This window comes from Lithobates pipiens, unplaced genomic scaffold, assembly GCF_037356315.1.
Source record: "Lithobates pipiens isolate NorthernLeopardFrog02 unplaced genomic scaffold, aLitPip1_a1.2 Scaffold_19, whole genome shotgun sequence".
NCBI classification, from domain to species: Eukaryota; Metazoa; Chordata; class Amphibia; order Anura; family Ranidae; genus Lithobates; species Lithobates pipiens.
The window spans coordinates 42,403,867-42,420,507 of record NW_027507764.1 but is presented as its reverse complement, the minus strand read 5'-3'; the positions used below and the strand labels follow the sequence as shown (position 1 = coordinate 42,420,507).

Below are 16,641 nucleotides of genomic sequence, written 5' to 3'. Positions count from 1 at the left end.
TAAAATATATCTATCTATCTCGATAGAGATGATAGAGATATATAGATATATACACACACACACACACACACACACACACATATATATATACATACATAGTATCCCACAAAAGTGAGTACACCCCTCACATTTTTGAAAATAATTATATGTTTTCATGTGACAACACTGAAGAAATGACACTTTGCTACAATGTAAAGTAGTGAGTGTACAGCTTGTATAACAGTGTAAATTTAATGTCCCCTCAAAATAACTCAACACACAGCCATTAATGTCTAAACCGCTGGCAACAAAAGTGAGTACACCCCTAAGTGAAAATATCCAAATTGGGCCCAAAGTGTCAATACTTTGTGTGACCGCCATTATTTTCCAGAGAAAAACAAATGGGTTGTGGTGCAGGTTGTAGTATAATGGGTAAGCAATGCAAGTTCATACAATAGTCCTTTGTATATCTCACACAGAGGCAGAGCCGATTAAGCTCAGTCTATGTTGATAGGGCAGCCTTGTAACGGGAGTTGAAGCCACTCCAAATATGTGAAGAGAAAGACAAAACAACAGGCAGGCACCTCTTAGTAAGACTGATTAAGATTTATTCGCCAAATGCATTAAAAAAAAAAACTCATATTAGGTATCTTATCAGGCACAGGGAAGACCAGTGTAGCCACATTCCATCTCTGCAGTCAGAATGGTTGTACAACCGAACCCTAATCCTGTACATTCTGTTTCTCCATGCAGCCAAACCGTTTTGTCTTTCTCTTCACCATTATTTTCTAGCACTGCCCTAACCCTCTTGGGCATGGAGTTCACCAGAGCTTCACAGGTTACCACTGGAGTTCTCTTCCCCTCCTCCATGATGACATCACAGAGCTGGTGGATGTTAGAGACCTTGCGCTCCTCCACCTTCCATTTGAGGATGCCCCACAGATGCTCAATAGGGTTTAGGTCTGGAGACATGCTTGGCCAGTCCATCACCTTTACCCTCAGCTTCTTTAGCAAAGCAGTGGTCATCTTGGAGGTGTGTTTGGGGTCGTTATGTTGGAATACTGCCTTGCAGCCCAGTCTCTGAAGGGAGGGGACATGCTCTGCTTCAGTATGTCACAGTACATGTTGGCATTCATGGTCCCCTCAATGATCTGTAGCTCCCCAGTGCTGGCAGCACTCATGCAGCCCCAGACCATGACACTCCCACCACCATGCTTGACTGTAGGCAAGACACACTTGTACACACTGTACTCCTCACCTGGTTGCTGCCACACATGCTTGGTGCCAAACGAGGTGTGGGAAAAACCACATTAAAAACTTCATCCACCATGTCAAGTGGGAACTAGTGAAACTAAAGGCCCCCCCCCCCCCCCCCCAAAAAAAAAAAAAAAAAAAAAAAAAAGCAGTGTGTGGAAACTCCACCACAAAACCGGGCATCCTCAACCGGAGTGATCCCCCAGACCGCAACCTTGCGGAAGTAATGCAATAGTGCAATAATGAAACAGTACTGTGTTTTTATCGAAAAACCAGGGAAAAAACTCAATAGCAACTACATTTGCGGCCAAAATCAGCATCAGCCGATGCACTGACGTCTGCCTTGTAAAACTTGGTAAACGTATGGACAGACGACCAGGTCGCCGCCTTACACACCTGAGCGACAGACGCTTGGTGTCGGAAGGCCCAAGACGTTCCGGGTGCTCTTGTAGAGTGGGCCTTGACTGGAAAGGGAGGCACCTGCCCCTTCAAGGCGTAGGCTTGGACTACAATCTGTCTGATCCACCTAGAAATGGTGGCTGACGAGACCGCCATACCCTTCTTAGGACCAGCCACCGAAACAAACAGTGAGTCTGACTTCCGAAAGGAAGCAGTGACAGACAAGAACACCTTCTGAGCCCTAACCACATTGAGAGCGTGAAGGGCCACCTCTTTGGGGTGCTTCAGCTTAGGACACAACAATGGTAATACAATGTCCTCATTGATATGAAATGCCAAGACCACTTCGGTAGAAAGGAAGGTTGTGGACGCAACACCACCTTATCCCTGTGAATGACCAGATAAGGCGACTTGCAAGACAATGCCGCCAGTTCCAAAACACTCTTGGCCAATGTGATGGCCACTAGAAAGGGTCAACAGAGGAACCTCCCTGATATTCTCAAACAGCGGCTTCTGAAGCGCTGACAACACCAGGTTCAAATCCCACGGTGGCATCGGAGGGACTACATGGCGCACCCCCTGAACAAAAGTACTCACTAGTGAGCGAGACGCTAGGGGTCGCTGAAAAAAAAAGACAGCCAAAGCTGAAACTTGCCCCTTGATGGTGCTCAACGCCAACCTCTGGTCTACACCTTGCTGAAGAAACAGCAAGATCCTGGAAATAGAGAAGGAGAACGGATGCCACCCTTTCTCCTCACACATGGAGATATAGGCCTTCCAAGTACGGTGGTATATCTTCCTGGAAGAAGATTTCTGCGCTCTCAGCATAGTCGGAATCACAGAGTCCGACAGACCCCGGCTCCTCAATACCTGGCTTTCAACAGCCAGGCCATTAAAGCCAGCGATGGTAAAGCAGGGTGAAAGATTGAACGGCCAGAACGGCGCCATGCGGTGAAGAGAGCAAAAATAAAAATGAGCTGCCTGCTGACAGACAACCTCCACAAAAACTGCTTTTTTGGGACCCCCACACCTGGACCAGGACTGACCAACCGCACAGAGCCTCCACAGGTGAGAAACAGCGACCCCCACATAATACATTGCCCGCAGCGCATGCAGACATCCCTCCTCAGAGGGGGAAGGGAGGGGTGATAGGGACTTGGGAGAGACGATAAGGAGGTGAGGTGGCCCCCGAATCAACCCCCCAGGGAATGCCCAGCTGCTCACCCCACCGAGGCAGGGAGAGCCGTACTTACCAGTCCTGAAGAGCTGGGAGACATTCCATCACAGACCTACACCTGCGCAGTTACAGGGTAGCTGTTGGCCTCGGTATACTGTGATCCAGACATCAGTAGCCCGGTCATATGTATACCCCGGAGCATAGAAGCTCACCGACCACCTCTGGGGCATGAGGTATGTCGTGGCCTGCCGAGCCCTAACTGCGGCCTGCTCACGCTCGATGGCCGGACTGGGGAGACTACAAGGATATCATTAACCAGCCTGTCACCCAGCCGGCAGTTGATAGAAGATCTCAGGATCTCTCATCTTGCGCAAAAAGGAGCAAACCTGCAGTAAAAATATGGACCAAGAGGCCCGCAGGGTTTCTTAGGTCATTCTCCTTGCTAGGCAAAATAAAAACCGAAGCTGCTAGCAGCAGGAGGAGGGTTGATAGCACGGGGCCGGCCCCCTCCCAGGGCGGGATTAAAGTTCTGTGTATTGTGTAACAATTTTGCCTAGTTTCTCCTAATGGCAGGCTATACAACCCATGTCATTACAGAGAGGAGCTGTGTTGGTCAGTGAATATAAGAGAAAAAAATGTGAGGGGTGTACTCACTTTTGTGAGATAGTGTGTGTGTGTGTGTATATGTAGTGTATATGTATATCCATCTCATATATACATATATATCTATATATCTATATATCTATATATCTATATATCTATATATCTATATATCTATCTATCTATCTATCTATATATATATATATACACACACACACATACATATATACATACATTATACACACACACACACACACACACACACACACACACACACACACACACACACACACACACACACACACACACACACACACACACACACCCCACGGGTCAAAAGTTTTAGTACACCCCCCATATTTATTGAAATTTATGCAGTTTGGAGGTCTCCGCGTACTCTGAAAGTAAATCTTAAAACAATTGGACGTAAATATATCATGAAATATTTATTTTCTTTAAAATAATGTGATCTACATTTTTGACTCAAAGTAGCCTCCTTTTGCAGACATAACAGTTGAAAACACTTGTGCCATTCTTTCTACATAGGAAATCAAATATTGTTCTAAAGTTCTTCCCAATGTTGTTGAAAAAATGTGTTGCACTTGCTTTGCCCCCTTTCTGTCCAGTTTATCCAAAACCAGCTCCATGGTGTTTAAGTCTGGAGACTTTGCTGGTCATTCCAAGATTCTAGGCCTACCGTCTTGTTCTTTTCTTCCAAGGTAGTTAGAAGAGGTATGTTTTGGGTCATTGTTAGAGGTCGACCGATATATCGGCCGATATCTGGCGTTTTTTAATTAATCAGCATGGGCCGAATGTGCTGTTAAAAAAGGCCGATGATATCTTCAGCGTGACTTGCAAATGACTTATGTAATAGAAGTCAATGCAAGTTACCTGAAGACATCAGTGAAGGGACTTTTTTCCTCTCTGGGCAGTCTGCCAAGAAAAGAGCAAAGAGATACAATGTTTACACTTCTGAATGAATTCAACTCTGTGTGTAGAAGTTCTCAGTTTAACCCTTTAAAGACTAAATCTTTTCTGACACTTGATGCTTACAAATAAGAATCCTGTATTTTCTGCTAGAAAATCACTTAGAACCCCCAAAAATTATATATTTTTTTTAGCAGAGATCCTAGGAAATAAAATAGCGGTTGTTCCAATATTTTATGTCACACGGTATTTGTGCAGCGGTCTTTCAAACGCAATTTTTTGGGGAAAAAATACACTAATGATAAAAAAAAATTAAAAAAAAAAACAAACAGTAAAGTTGGCCCATTTTTTTCATCCAAAAGTTTTGATTACCTGTTTTTGTGTAATATATATTTATTTATTTATTTATTTTTTAATCTAAATTAAACATAGTGAACTGATTGGATATTTGTTTTGTTTAATAAATGTAAGAAAATTTCTGTATTACTTAAAGTAGTTCTGCACCTAAAAAAAAAATATTAAAAGCCAGCAGCTACTAATATTGCAGCTGCTGACTTTTAATAAAATCACACTTACCTGTCCCAGGGTCCAGCGATGTCGGCGGCAGATGACGAGCGATCGCTCGTCTCGCTGCTGCCCCCGCCGCCATCCTCTGTCAGGGAATCGGGAAGTGAAGCATGACGGCTTCACTGCCCAGTTCCCTACTGCGCATGCGCGAGTTGCGCTGCGCGTGTCTTCAGATCCCCCGCTGTGTCTTGGGAACTGTGTGTTTCCCAGAACACAACTGCGGCGGTCTGCCCGGAAGTGGGTGCAGATACCTGGATTATCCAGGTAACTGCACCCCCCTCCCCCCTGAAAGGTGCCAATTGTGGCACCGGAGGGGGGGAGGGATCAGATGAGCAGAACTTCCCCTTTAGGGTGAAGAACCGCTTTAAGGCTCCTTTCACACTGGAGTGTTTTTTTTAGCAGCGCTTTACCGTCATTTTAGCGGCGCTATTCGGCTGCTAGCAGGGCACTTATAATCCAGATAGCAGCGGAGGAAGGGGTTAAATGTGCCCGTGAAGCGCCGCTACCAAATCGCATTGCAGGAGCTTCAGCAGCAGTGCCCATTCATTTCAATGGGCAGGAGTGGTGGAGGAGCAGTATACACCAAGGATGCTGCTTGCGGGACTTTTTTTTTTTTTTTTTTTTAACGTCCTGCCAGTGCATCGCCTCAGTGTGAAAGCACTCGGGGCTTCCACACAGACTGCAGGGGAGCCGTTTAGCAGGCACTTTACAGGTGCTATTATTAGCCCAAAAGCGCCTGAAAAACGCCCAGTGTGTGTATAACTGTTAGATTTTATGAGATGAAGGGAAAAAAATAAAAATAAAAATTGGCCCAAAAAACTCAGCATCATCTATCGGCCATGGCGATTTCTAAATATCGGTATTGGCCAGAGAAAAACCCATATCGGTCGACCTCTAGTCATTATCTTAATGTTGAATGAACCTCTCTCTGACCAACTAGGCATATTCCAGGGGGTACTGCATGGTGCTGCAAAATGCTGTGGTAGTAATTTTGGTTCAGAGTGCCACTCACTCTTACAAGTAGCCAACCCTGGATCCAGCAAAATAGCCTCCGGCCATCACGTTTCTGCCTCCATGTTTGACAGCTAATGTCACATACACTGAGGAACCATCCTTTCACCTACTCGGCGGCATACAAAAACCCTGTGTGATGAACCGAAGATCTTACATTTTGATTTATCGGTCCATAAGACCTTCTGTCAGTCTTCCGTAGTCCACTGGTGGGGTGCTTCATGGCCCAGGCAAGGCCCTTTTTCTCAATATGCCATTTTAGCAGTGACTTTCTTACAGCCACTCAACCTGTCAAACCTGCAGCTCAAAGTCTTCTCTTCAAAGCTGAACCTGAGACTTGCTTACTTTGACCAGAGATAAGCTGTTGTCCTGTGAGCCTCCTGTCATGCAAGCTGTTGACGCGCAGAAACTTGTCTTCTGATTTTGTTGTGGCTTTGGGTCTGCCACACTTCCTCCTGTCAGAGTTTCCTCCAGTTTCTAAGTGCACTTAGATGGTGTAGGAAACTGTACTCACTTACACCTTCGTTTTCTTTGCAATTTTTCTAAAGGAAAGACCTCAAAGCGAAGTTCCACCCAAAAGTGGAACTTACGCTTATCTGTCTCCCCCCCTCCAGTGCCACAATTGCCACCTTTTGGGGGGAGCGGGTATCCGTTTTTGACAGGTACCCTGTCCCTACTTCAGTCGGATCTCACACATGGTGAGGTACGTCAGAAGTTTGACCGCCTCCTCCCTCTGCTGCAAGGCCAGTAAGAAGGCATTTTGCACATGTGCAGTAGTGACCCTACTGGGTTCCCTTACTGACAATGGTGGCAGCAGCTACTGACAGCTGATGGAAACAGCGGCTGCGGTGCCGACATCACTGTATTCCAGGACAGGTAAGTGTCCTAATATTAAAAGTCAGCAGCTACAGTATGTGCATCTGCTAACTTTTAATTTATGGAGGGGGAGGACGGAACACTGCTTTAAATTTTAAGGGTTATAATTATCTGTTTATCTTCCTTTGTTAAATGCCTTTTTCTTTACTTCCTGCAGTACAATACTGTCCAAATTTTGTTTAAAAGGGTGCAAGCTCTCTTGTCTGCTTTTATAAAAAGACAAGAGAGCTTGTAAATTATCAAAGGTTGACACACCTGTAGGAATTGTTAGCAAAAACTTTTAAGGCTTAATTTACTTTATATGCTGCAGAATAACTGAGGTGATAACCCATTACTCCTTCCCTGAGAAGGGTCTTTTTGAAGAACTCTGAAATGTACATTCTTCAGCTTGAATGGTTTAAATTTCACTAAAAACCTGGAAAAATGAGGGCGTTCTAAAACTTTTGATTGGGTATGTGTGGGTATACATACACACACACACACACATACATATATACACAAACACACACACTAGGTTTACTTACCGCATTCTCCGGGTGGAAGATGTAGGACGCTGGCGAGTTGTCCACAATGATGACTTTGCTCAGCTCTCTTCCTAGACGACTCAGATCTTTCACGTAGTTTCCTCTGTGGAACACACAGGATTCTCGGAAGAGTCGCGCATTAAACACACCCCATCGATCCAGCAAGTCGGCCACGGGGTCGGCATACTTAAAAAACAGAATTGCAATAGATGACATTTCAACAAATGGTAAACTGATAGTCCAACTCTACAATATGGTCAATGATAGCAAGTATAGTACGATTTGCTAAAACAAAAAAAAAAAGAGAGACAAAAAGACACTGACCACTCTTCATGTGTCCAGGAATTTCCGTTTTGGCAGGTTAAGACATGGTCACCAGCCTATTTAGGGCAAAGTGACAGTGCCTTCTGATAGTCCAAACTTTCCAAGCAAGGTATACTTCAATCCACTTTCTGCCTTACCACTCTGCCAGAGCCCACGCTCATTTGCGATAATGGAGCTGGGCTTCTGGGTATGGGGCAGCATCTGCCCCCCCATTGGACAGTTCTTCAGCCTAAGAAGCCAAGCCTGAACACCATCATTTCACTACAGTGAGCGCCAACACTAGGTGCACTCCTGAATTGGAGGAAGATGGGCGAGTATGCCTTGCTGGGGTAGTCGGCTACTAGGAGGTAATGTCAATTGGAATTGGCAGGCGACAGTGTCCAAGGCTCAACTGCATCTACATTCCGAATACTATAGAAAAAAGAATAATCTACCACTGTGTCTAACACCTAAACTACCAGCACTGCTAAAGTAACAAACATGAAGTATAAAGTACTAGCGTAAGCCTTAAACAAGTCAAAAAATACTTTAAAGCCTTTAATGCTTAAATAGACCAGGTACAAGGCATACCTCTTATGCTTTACTTCACCACATTAAAGTCACCCACGATTGAGTTATTGAAAGTCTCTTCGTTCAAATAATTTGAACAATGCAGATTACCTATGTGTCCTCTTATTTAGAGGCTGGAGATGCCCGCTATTTGAATGGTCAGATTACAATCACTTCTAAGGGAATGCTTGGTGGTTTTGTACAAATACTGTATAGGTATGCAGAGCTATCGCCAATCAACTGCAGATGTAACAATAGGTATTAACCAGTTTCCACACGACTGATGGCTACAGCGCTGGCTTTCACTGCCGGGAGGCCGGCACCGTGTCCTTCGGACTCGGCTGATCACAGATCGGGGTAAAGGGCAAATCACAGTGGGCCGTTTACCACGTGATCAGCTGTCAGCCAATGACAGCTGATCAGGAAGTAAACAGAAGGCGGGTACTGGCATTTTTTTCTCCTCACGATCATTGATAGGCGAAAATAAAGCCGGTAACTGGCTTCTGTTACAGGGACATAGGACCCGATATTTGCTGCTAATCAGTGACTAGTGCCATCTATCAGTGCCACCCACCAGAGCCACCCATGCTGCCTACCAGTGCCCCCCTACCATGGGTCTACTGTAGGAGATCACTGCTGAAAAACCTTTCATTTTTTTTTTTACTCCTTTGATGCATCTTAGTGCTGTTGATCTCTTCCCATTTACATGCACTCCAGCGATGGCTGCGTGGTCTTGCTCAGGACCAGTGTTCTGATTACGACAATAAAACATTCCAGTGTATCAAGCGCCAGTGCAGCTTATAGTCTTCACTGCAAATTTAAGTGACAGGGTGACAACACAGAAGAATAATTGGAAGACACGGACAGACTTGTCAAACTTGGCACTGAAACCAGTGTGGCAGCCAAAGAAATGGCATTATTCAACTGAGCTTTCTGCAATGATAGCCCGCACATTTCTTTAAAGATAACCAGGGCCGCTCATAAGAGGGTACCCACCAATCCTCCTGTGAGGGGCCCAGGCCAGCAGGTGGAATCGGAGATCATTGTAAATTACTGGACCCCATCCCCTGCATGCTTCAGGACAGAGTGGGGGAAATAGGGTCGTATTTACCAGCCCCTTCCTTTCCTTATTGAACATAAAGAGTGATTGGTACCGATCATTCTGTGTTCATTCACAAACAGAATTAACTATGCTTCAGTTTCTGAATGTAAAGGAGCCCCCAGTATAGAGTGCTTTCTGTTCATTCGCTGTCCAGTGCAGCTGAGGCTGCAGAGAAAGGGATGGTGGAATTTATATCCTCAGTCCCTTTCTTGGTTTTAAAAGTGAGACATCAGGGGTCCGTTTGAGATCTCTGATATTGCACCAAAGGCTGCCCCTCAAACGCTGTAAAACAAATACATAAAAATATTTTATATTATTAAAAAAAAAGGTAATAAGTACAAAAAATAAATAAAGAAGCCAGTTAGGCTGTATGGGGCCCCGTGGGTTCTAATAGCAGCCCAGATGACAGCTGTACCTTACAAGAATGGTAAGAAAATATTTCCTATATCTAAAATATGTATATCAGCTTTGATGAAGAGGACAAATATCCCCAATATGCACTGGCTCACAAGTCTTTCACTTGATGCAGACCATAAATAAGCCCTCTTTTCTTCTATATTAAGAAAAAAATATATAAGAATATATAATTATATATATATATATATATATATATATATATATATATATATATATATATATATATATATATAGTTCTAAACCTTTCCCACTCTATCAAAAACTAAAGTGTATCTATAACCAAAACTTTTTAAAGTCACCAGATATTATATTGTGTGATCATTTTTGGGTGAATGCAGGTGGTACCCAATCAACCAATGCCTACTTGTACCACTCATGGACACCAGCCTCCGTCTTGACTTTCCACATCCTCAAACCTTCTGCCATCAATATAAAGGCATTTCAGAGCTATGAATGAATTCTCCAGGTATTGAATGGCATGAGAACAACAGGAAGACTCAAACTCCCTTCTTTAACTTTGTAACAGACAAGGGCAGAGAGAAGCGGTCAAGTCTTTTCCTCAAGGCCGGAGAAATGTCTTCAAGTCTCCCAATGATACAAGAAGCCAGTGCCACCAAACAAACTTAAATATTTTCTGTTGACTTGGCCCAATCACCCAACTTGATTTAGCCCACAAATCGGCTGACAGATGTAATCCAAGTTAACAGGTACACATAAAGAAGACCTTTATCCAAACCTAGGAAAAGGTTTTGCCTGGAGTGGAGAAGGATTTAATCTTTTATGCTTCTATGGATCTCTGGACTCTTCATTGAGGAAATTTCCTCCCAGTTCCTGTCTCAGGTGACCAACATTGGTTTGGGCCTTAGCCATTTCTTTTTTCCTAGAGGGAACTCTCCATACATTACTATAGAGAATTCCCAAAACAGCCAAAGACCAACTACAACGTGAATTCTTAATGAGAATGTTCTACAATGAGGGGGGAGAAATAAGTGCAGCTCAATGCAATGCCCTGGAAGGTCACCAGACAAGAAGTCAGCAGAAATTTCTCCAGCCGTGACACAGACCGCAATAAAACATTGAGAGGATCTACTTTCTTTCCCATTCTATCCAAATTACTAGAGTTTAACATTTCCAGCATGCTCTGCTCCTCTCCGAGCGGCTTTGAAGGTTCGAGGTCTTGCCTGCAAATTCAGCAGGAAAAGGGAAACAGAGCGTGCCAAGGTCTACAGAGAAACATATTATAATGGCTGCTATTAACCATGGTAACGTAGGGTCTCTACATACAGGCTTCATGTGCGGTGCATGGAGTCTACATTATGAGCATAGCCCATATGTCGTGGAACTGTTACCATGGGAACACTTACCCACAAACTAGCAGAAAGCACAAAGACACACTGGTAGACAAAAAGAAGCAAGGAAGAAAAGGGAGAAAGGTAAGACAATTTCTGGAAAAAACAACCTTCGCCCTCAAGAAAAGAAACAACGAAAAAGGCTAAAGACAAGAAAATAAAAATGAAGACATACAAAGAGTGCAGAACCTAAGAAGAGAAGGACCTGCTCACCTTCGCTAGGCTGGCCGTGAACAGGACGCACTCAAACAACTCGCCCATCTTCTGAAGGAATTCATCTACGTGCGGTCTCTTCAATACGTACACCTAGAGGCAGAACGGGCAAAAAAAAAAAATGGACAAAAGGTAAACTTGAGCGCTACCTACAAGAAAGATAAACGCTCTATGAGGGAACAAAAACTAAATCCATAACTAAAACAAAGGTACCACGACAGAGCATCTGAATCATATTGTGACAATCAGATGGCACGTAAGATACAATGACAATCACTAAACAAAATACTGTTTTCCTGGATTCATTATGATTTACAAATGCAATTATTGCAGCCATAAGTTAGACCCAATCCAAAGACATCAAAACTAAGAAATGAGGGCAATTCCCAGAATTAGGCAGCGAGAGAGAGTGGAGTCACACCAGATGTCCTAGATTTTGTTGTGTTTTGGAGGGCATTCCCCTATGTTCATAAATAACCCTTTCTTTGGTATAACTTGATTTGCTGCGTGTACCCACTGATGCACCGAAGGTGGGGAAGGTTGCATTCATTTAAGGTCGATTTATTTACAGGCTAAACACAGATTCGTGTATGAGAAATCTAGTTCTCTAGACCAGACTTCTTCACCTAATAAACCTAGTAAAACGAATTTATGGAGTCAATGGGACAGTGGTGGAAAGTATGGAGGACAGCAAGTCTTTGACTTGCCTCCAGTATTGAGAGAACATTGGACAGGTCTAGGAAAAACGTACAAAATAAGCCCCTGGCTCTTGTGATCTTAAAAAGGGGGTAATTGGAAAAATTGTGGGACCCAAACTGTGTCTGAATGGCATGTCGTATCTGTAAATTTCTATAGAAGGCCACATGGGAAAGACAAAACGCTTCCCTGATGTGGTCAAATGAGTGTAAGGTATTGTTGCAATATGTGTCTGCAAGGACGGTCAAGCCTGCCAAAAGGAGGAGTCTGAGAAACAATAGGATGATGCCAAAGTGGTAGTTCCAAACCCATATCAAAATATAGGCAAATCTTTATAAACCCACACCATAGGGATCTTGCCAGGGTAAGAATGGGTGATTAACTCTGGATAGTAGTGACCCAGGAGCCTTAAAACCCAATTAGAAGGCGATTTATGTTCAAAAGAAAACATTTTTTATTAGTAAAAAGTAGGACGGTTAATCCAAACGTCTTAGCTCAACATGGAAGGAATAAGATTTCAATACGGTGGTGTTCGACGTTCGTATGGCATATAGCAGTGATCTCTAAACTGCGGCCCTTTGCACGCTTTTTTCCAACCCTTGGGGAAAAATGTAATCGTCTGATATCAACATTGGGGAATAATTATCCCCACAGACACCAACATAGGGTCACATTTCCTCCCAATAACACCAACAATGTGGTGTAGTTGCTCCTTATGATACCAATGATGGGGTACAGTTTCTCTCACAGACAGCAACGATGGGACATGATTCTTCCCACCAAATGACACCAATGATGGAGCACAATTCTTCTCATTGACACCAAAGATGGGCCATTGTTTACTCCCACTGTTGCCAGGATGTTTTCCACTTCCAATGGCCACAGTCCTGCCCCCTAAAGTCTAAGGCTGCATCTTGGTGCCCCGGATCGTGGGCAGAACCGCTGCGATTTTTCCTACGATCTCCGTCACTTCCAACGTCATCCCAGTCACAGCGTGATTGTGCCATGATTGTCACCAGAATAACGATAAAATCATCAAAAAGAATCATGTACCATGATCGGGGTGCCATTGGAAGTGAAGGGGTTCACACGGGCGTCCCGCAATTTGCTGTGATTTGGAATCGCAGGCAGAATCGCGGAGATTCCATGCACGATCCAGGACGCCAAGATGTGAACGGCGCTTAAAGGACAGTAAACTGGCCTTTTATTTAAGAAGTTAGGAGATCGCTGGTATATAGTGTATGTTAATCGAAATCTTCTAAATTTCAAGAGTCTATACTGGGCAGCTATCAAATCTTTTTGGGACTGGAAAACTTCCCACATTGCTAGCCATTGTAGGCTATTTATCATTCTTTGGGGTGGGTACATGTGTACTGCAACTGATAGGTAATCAATGGGGTGTGCCCTATGGCTAACCAGTGTAGAGATCACGGGCATTCTGTGGTTCCTCAGAACATTTTCAGAACTCTGCAGTCCTCAACTGATATGGTAAGAGTCCATATAGCAAAGGTCTAAGGTTTTGTTGGTCTAGGCCAGTGATGGTGAACCTTGGCACCCCAGATGTTTTGGAACTACATTTCCCATGATGCTCAACTACACTGCAGAGTGCATGAGCATCATGGGAAATGTAGTTACAAAACATCTGGGGTGCCGAGGTTCACCATCACTTGTCTACAGAATTACTTACCTTCGTCCTTGCTCCAGGAGGTTTCCTTCTGGCAACGTGGCCATTCCCCAAAAACAGCTTCTTCTCGCTAGTTGTGTTGCTTTCCCCTTGCTGACATGTACAATTTAAAAAATAGAATTGTACACAAAAAAAAAAAAAACACGACAGAGATTCTAACTCTTCCCTACACTATTCAAACCTTAGAAAAGAAAGTTTTGGCTTTGGGTTGACTTCATCTCTGTAGTAAGGCTATACTTCATAGAATTAGCTTTTTAAGTAAAAACACGTTCAGACCATGAAACTTTGGTGATCAGGACCAACACAGAAGCATGTGGTAGGTTTTTTCCATGTTAAGGAGATGAGCCACTGTCCGGGTGCAGAGAGGTGACACACAGCTGTTTCCCAATGCAAGTAATCGAGGGTAGGCCAGGTGGAGTGTGAACAGCCTATCCTGGATTACTTGAACCGGGCACCAGCCTCATTCCACCTTACAGATCCGCGATCATCTTCACTTCAGCTATGAAGGGAAATCAAACGTGGAAAGACATACATTTATTTAGTGAATGGCTAATGCTATCCAGGAACCATTTTACTGTACAAAAACACAAAAAGACAATTTGACACTTGACAGGACACTTGAGAGGCCTATTTATAAAGTGGTGATACTGACCAACGGCGGCCATACCACAGCGTGCTAATGAAAATATTACAACAGACGTGGTGGTAGACTGCCGGACCCAAAAGTAGGAAAAAATAGGGCTCGAGATCCAAATTTTGGAGGCAGACGTCTGTCAACTGGGGTGTAATTAAGGGTCGCCATAGTGTAAAGGATGTAGAAACAAAGAAGGGAGCATCACAGATTTAATGTGAGTCCAGCAAGTCATTACTTCACATGAGGAGGTCAGAAGAGAAAGCCAATATGTACTGGGGAGGGGTACTGTAATTGTATACTTATACTTTGAAATTGTACAGTATGTAATCTCTCAAACGATTATAAGTGACCTTTCGCACGGACTGTCCGTTCAGGTCCACCTGACGGTTTTTCAGGTAGACCTTATAGGACCCTCCAGTTTCCCCTATGGAGAGCAAGATGTCCACTGGCCCCTGCCGCCATCTGATCCTGCCCACAAAAAAACAAAAACTGAACAATAGTGGTCCTACATTCCACCCGTCCAGTCATTCTCAACCAGGGTTCCGTGGAACCCTGGGGTTCCTCCAGAGGTTGCAAAGGGTTCCTTGAGCTGCGGCTGATGAACCACCTATTTTATGATGTCTACAGAGTTCAAGGTTCAGCACCACTTGGCAAAGACAGCAGCATGACACCAAATATCTTTTTAGCTGTCTTTAAGGGTGGCATTCTGAACACAACTTTAAGGGGGGACATTCCTCCTATTGACCACCAACGTAAGGAGCATTGTTCCTATTGTGCCCTGATGATCTGGTTTTAGGAAGGGTTGCTCGAGACATGAATTTTTGGGGTTCCTCTAGGGTTAAAAGGTTGAGAAAGCCTGGAAGTCGATCACATGAAAACAGACAGGCGGACCGTTTCCATCCGATTTCCCCATAGAGGCGAGTGGAACTGAGTCCGTCTCCAACCTGCACAGCGGAGCAGACACGGACCCGTCATCTGCTTGCTCAGTGAGGATCAGTAGAGCGATCCCCATCTGAGCAAGCAGAATCCGCTACACGGAGGCGCCCGTGTGAAAGGGGCCTAAAAGGCTAAAAGTTTTTTTTTTTTTTCATTCTAATGCATTCTCTGCATTAAGGTAAAAAAAAAACCTTTTAGGTGCAGCCTAAATGCCAGTGTAGCAATATGCAGAGAACACCTAGCAAGACACCACAGGATCCACAAAATGAATGCGGAGTTTGAAGAAATTAATGCAATATCTTGTGAGCAGAGCATCGGCACCACTGCAGTACAGTGGGCGCGTGAATGCATCTGCTATCCCAATCGTGCCTACCTGCCACAGTATAATGACCACCGGCCACGAGTGATAGTGAGCACGAGATGCAGAACAGGGACGCATGTAAACACACAAATCCCTGTTCAGTTCGTTGAGGAGTGACAGATCGTGAGTTCCTAATAGCTAGGAACCACGATCTGTCGTTTCCTCTAGTCAGTACCCTCCCTGTACAGTTAGAAAACACACTAGGAACACCCTTAACACCTTGACCGCCCCCTAGTGTTAACGCCTTCCCTGTCAGTGACATTTTTATAGCACTGATTGCTGTATAAATCACAGTGATCCCAAAAATGTGTCAAAAGTGTCTGATGTGTCCGACATAATGTCACAGTCACGATAAAAATTGCAGATTGTCGCCATTACTAGTAAAAAACAAATAATAATAATAATAAAAATGCTATAAATCTATCCCCTATTTTTTAGATGCTATAACTTTTGCGCAAAACAATCAATATATGCTTATTGCATTTTTTTTTACCAAAAATATGTAGAAGAATACACAGCGGCTTAAACTGAGAAATAATTTGCTTTAAAAAAAAAAAAAAATGGGGATATTTATTATAGCAAAAAGTACAAAATAGTGTTTTTTTTTCAAAATGGTCACTCTTTTTTGTTAATAGTGCAAAAAAAAAAAAAAATGGCAGAGGCGATCAAATACCACCAAAAGAAAGCTCTATTTGTGGGGAAAAAAAGGGCACCAATTTTGTTTGGGAGCCACGTCGCACGACCGCGCAATTGTCAGTTAAAGCGACGCAGTGCTGAAATTGCAAAAAGTGCTCTGGTCAGGAACGGGGTAAAATCTTCCAGGGCTGAAGCGGTTAAAAACAATACTATAAAGTGGAAGTAAACCCACCTGTCGTTTTCAGCCAAGGAAGCTGCCATCTTGGCCTCTGTTTAATCTGCCATGATGCAGCACATGTGATCAGGCACCAGCGATTGGATGGTTTGACAGTTTGGTTGAGAGCACAACCAATGGGAGCGTCACATTTCCGGACATGAAACTGTTGTATGGATGGGTTTACTTCCTCTTTAATATCACTTTAAGCA

The 16,641-nt window shown here is 43.8% G+C and overlaps 1 protein-coding gene across 4 annotated transcripts in view; it reads right to left on the bottom strand.

The window, feature by feature from the left end:
* Positions 1 to 16,641, bottom strand: part of CTDSPL (CTD small phosphatase like) — a 134,401-nt gene that overhangs the window by 10,514 nt on the left and 107,246 nt on the right. For all 4 annotated transcript variants that reach the window (XR_013277489.1, XM_077490679.1, XM_077490677.1 and 1 more), the window contains 2 exons: positions 11,269 to 11,361; positions 7,315 to 7,500 (listed from right to left, as the gene is read on the bottom strand). Coding sequence is in view for 3 of the 4 variants with exons in the window: in XM_077490679.1 (XP_077346805.1) it covers positions 7,315 to 7,500; positions 11,269 to 11,361 (279 nt within the window). In the remaining variant the exon portion in view is untranslated. The remainder of the gene's footprint in view (positions 1 to 7,314; positions 7,501 to 11,268; positions 11,362 to 16,641) is intronic.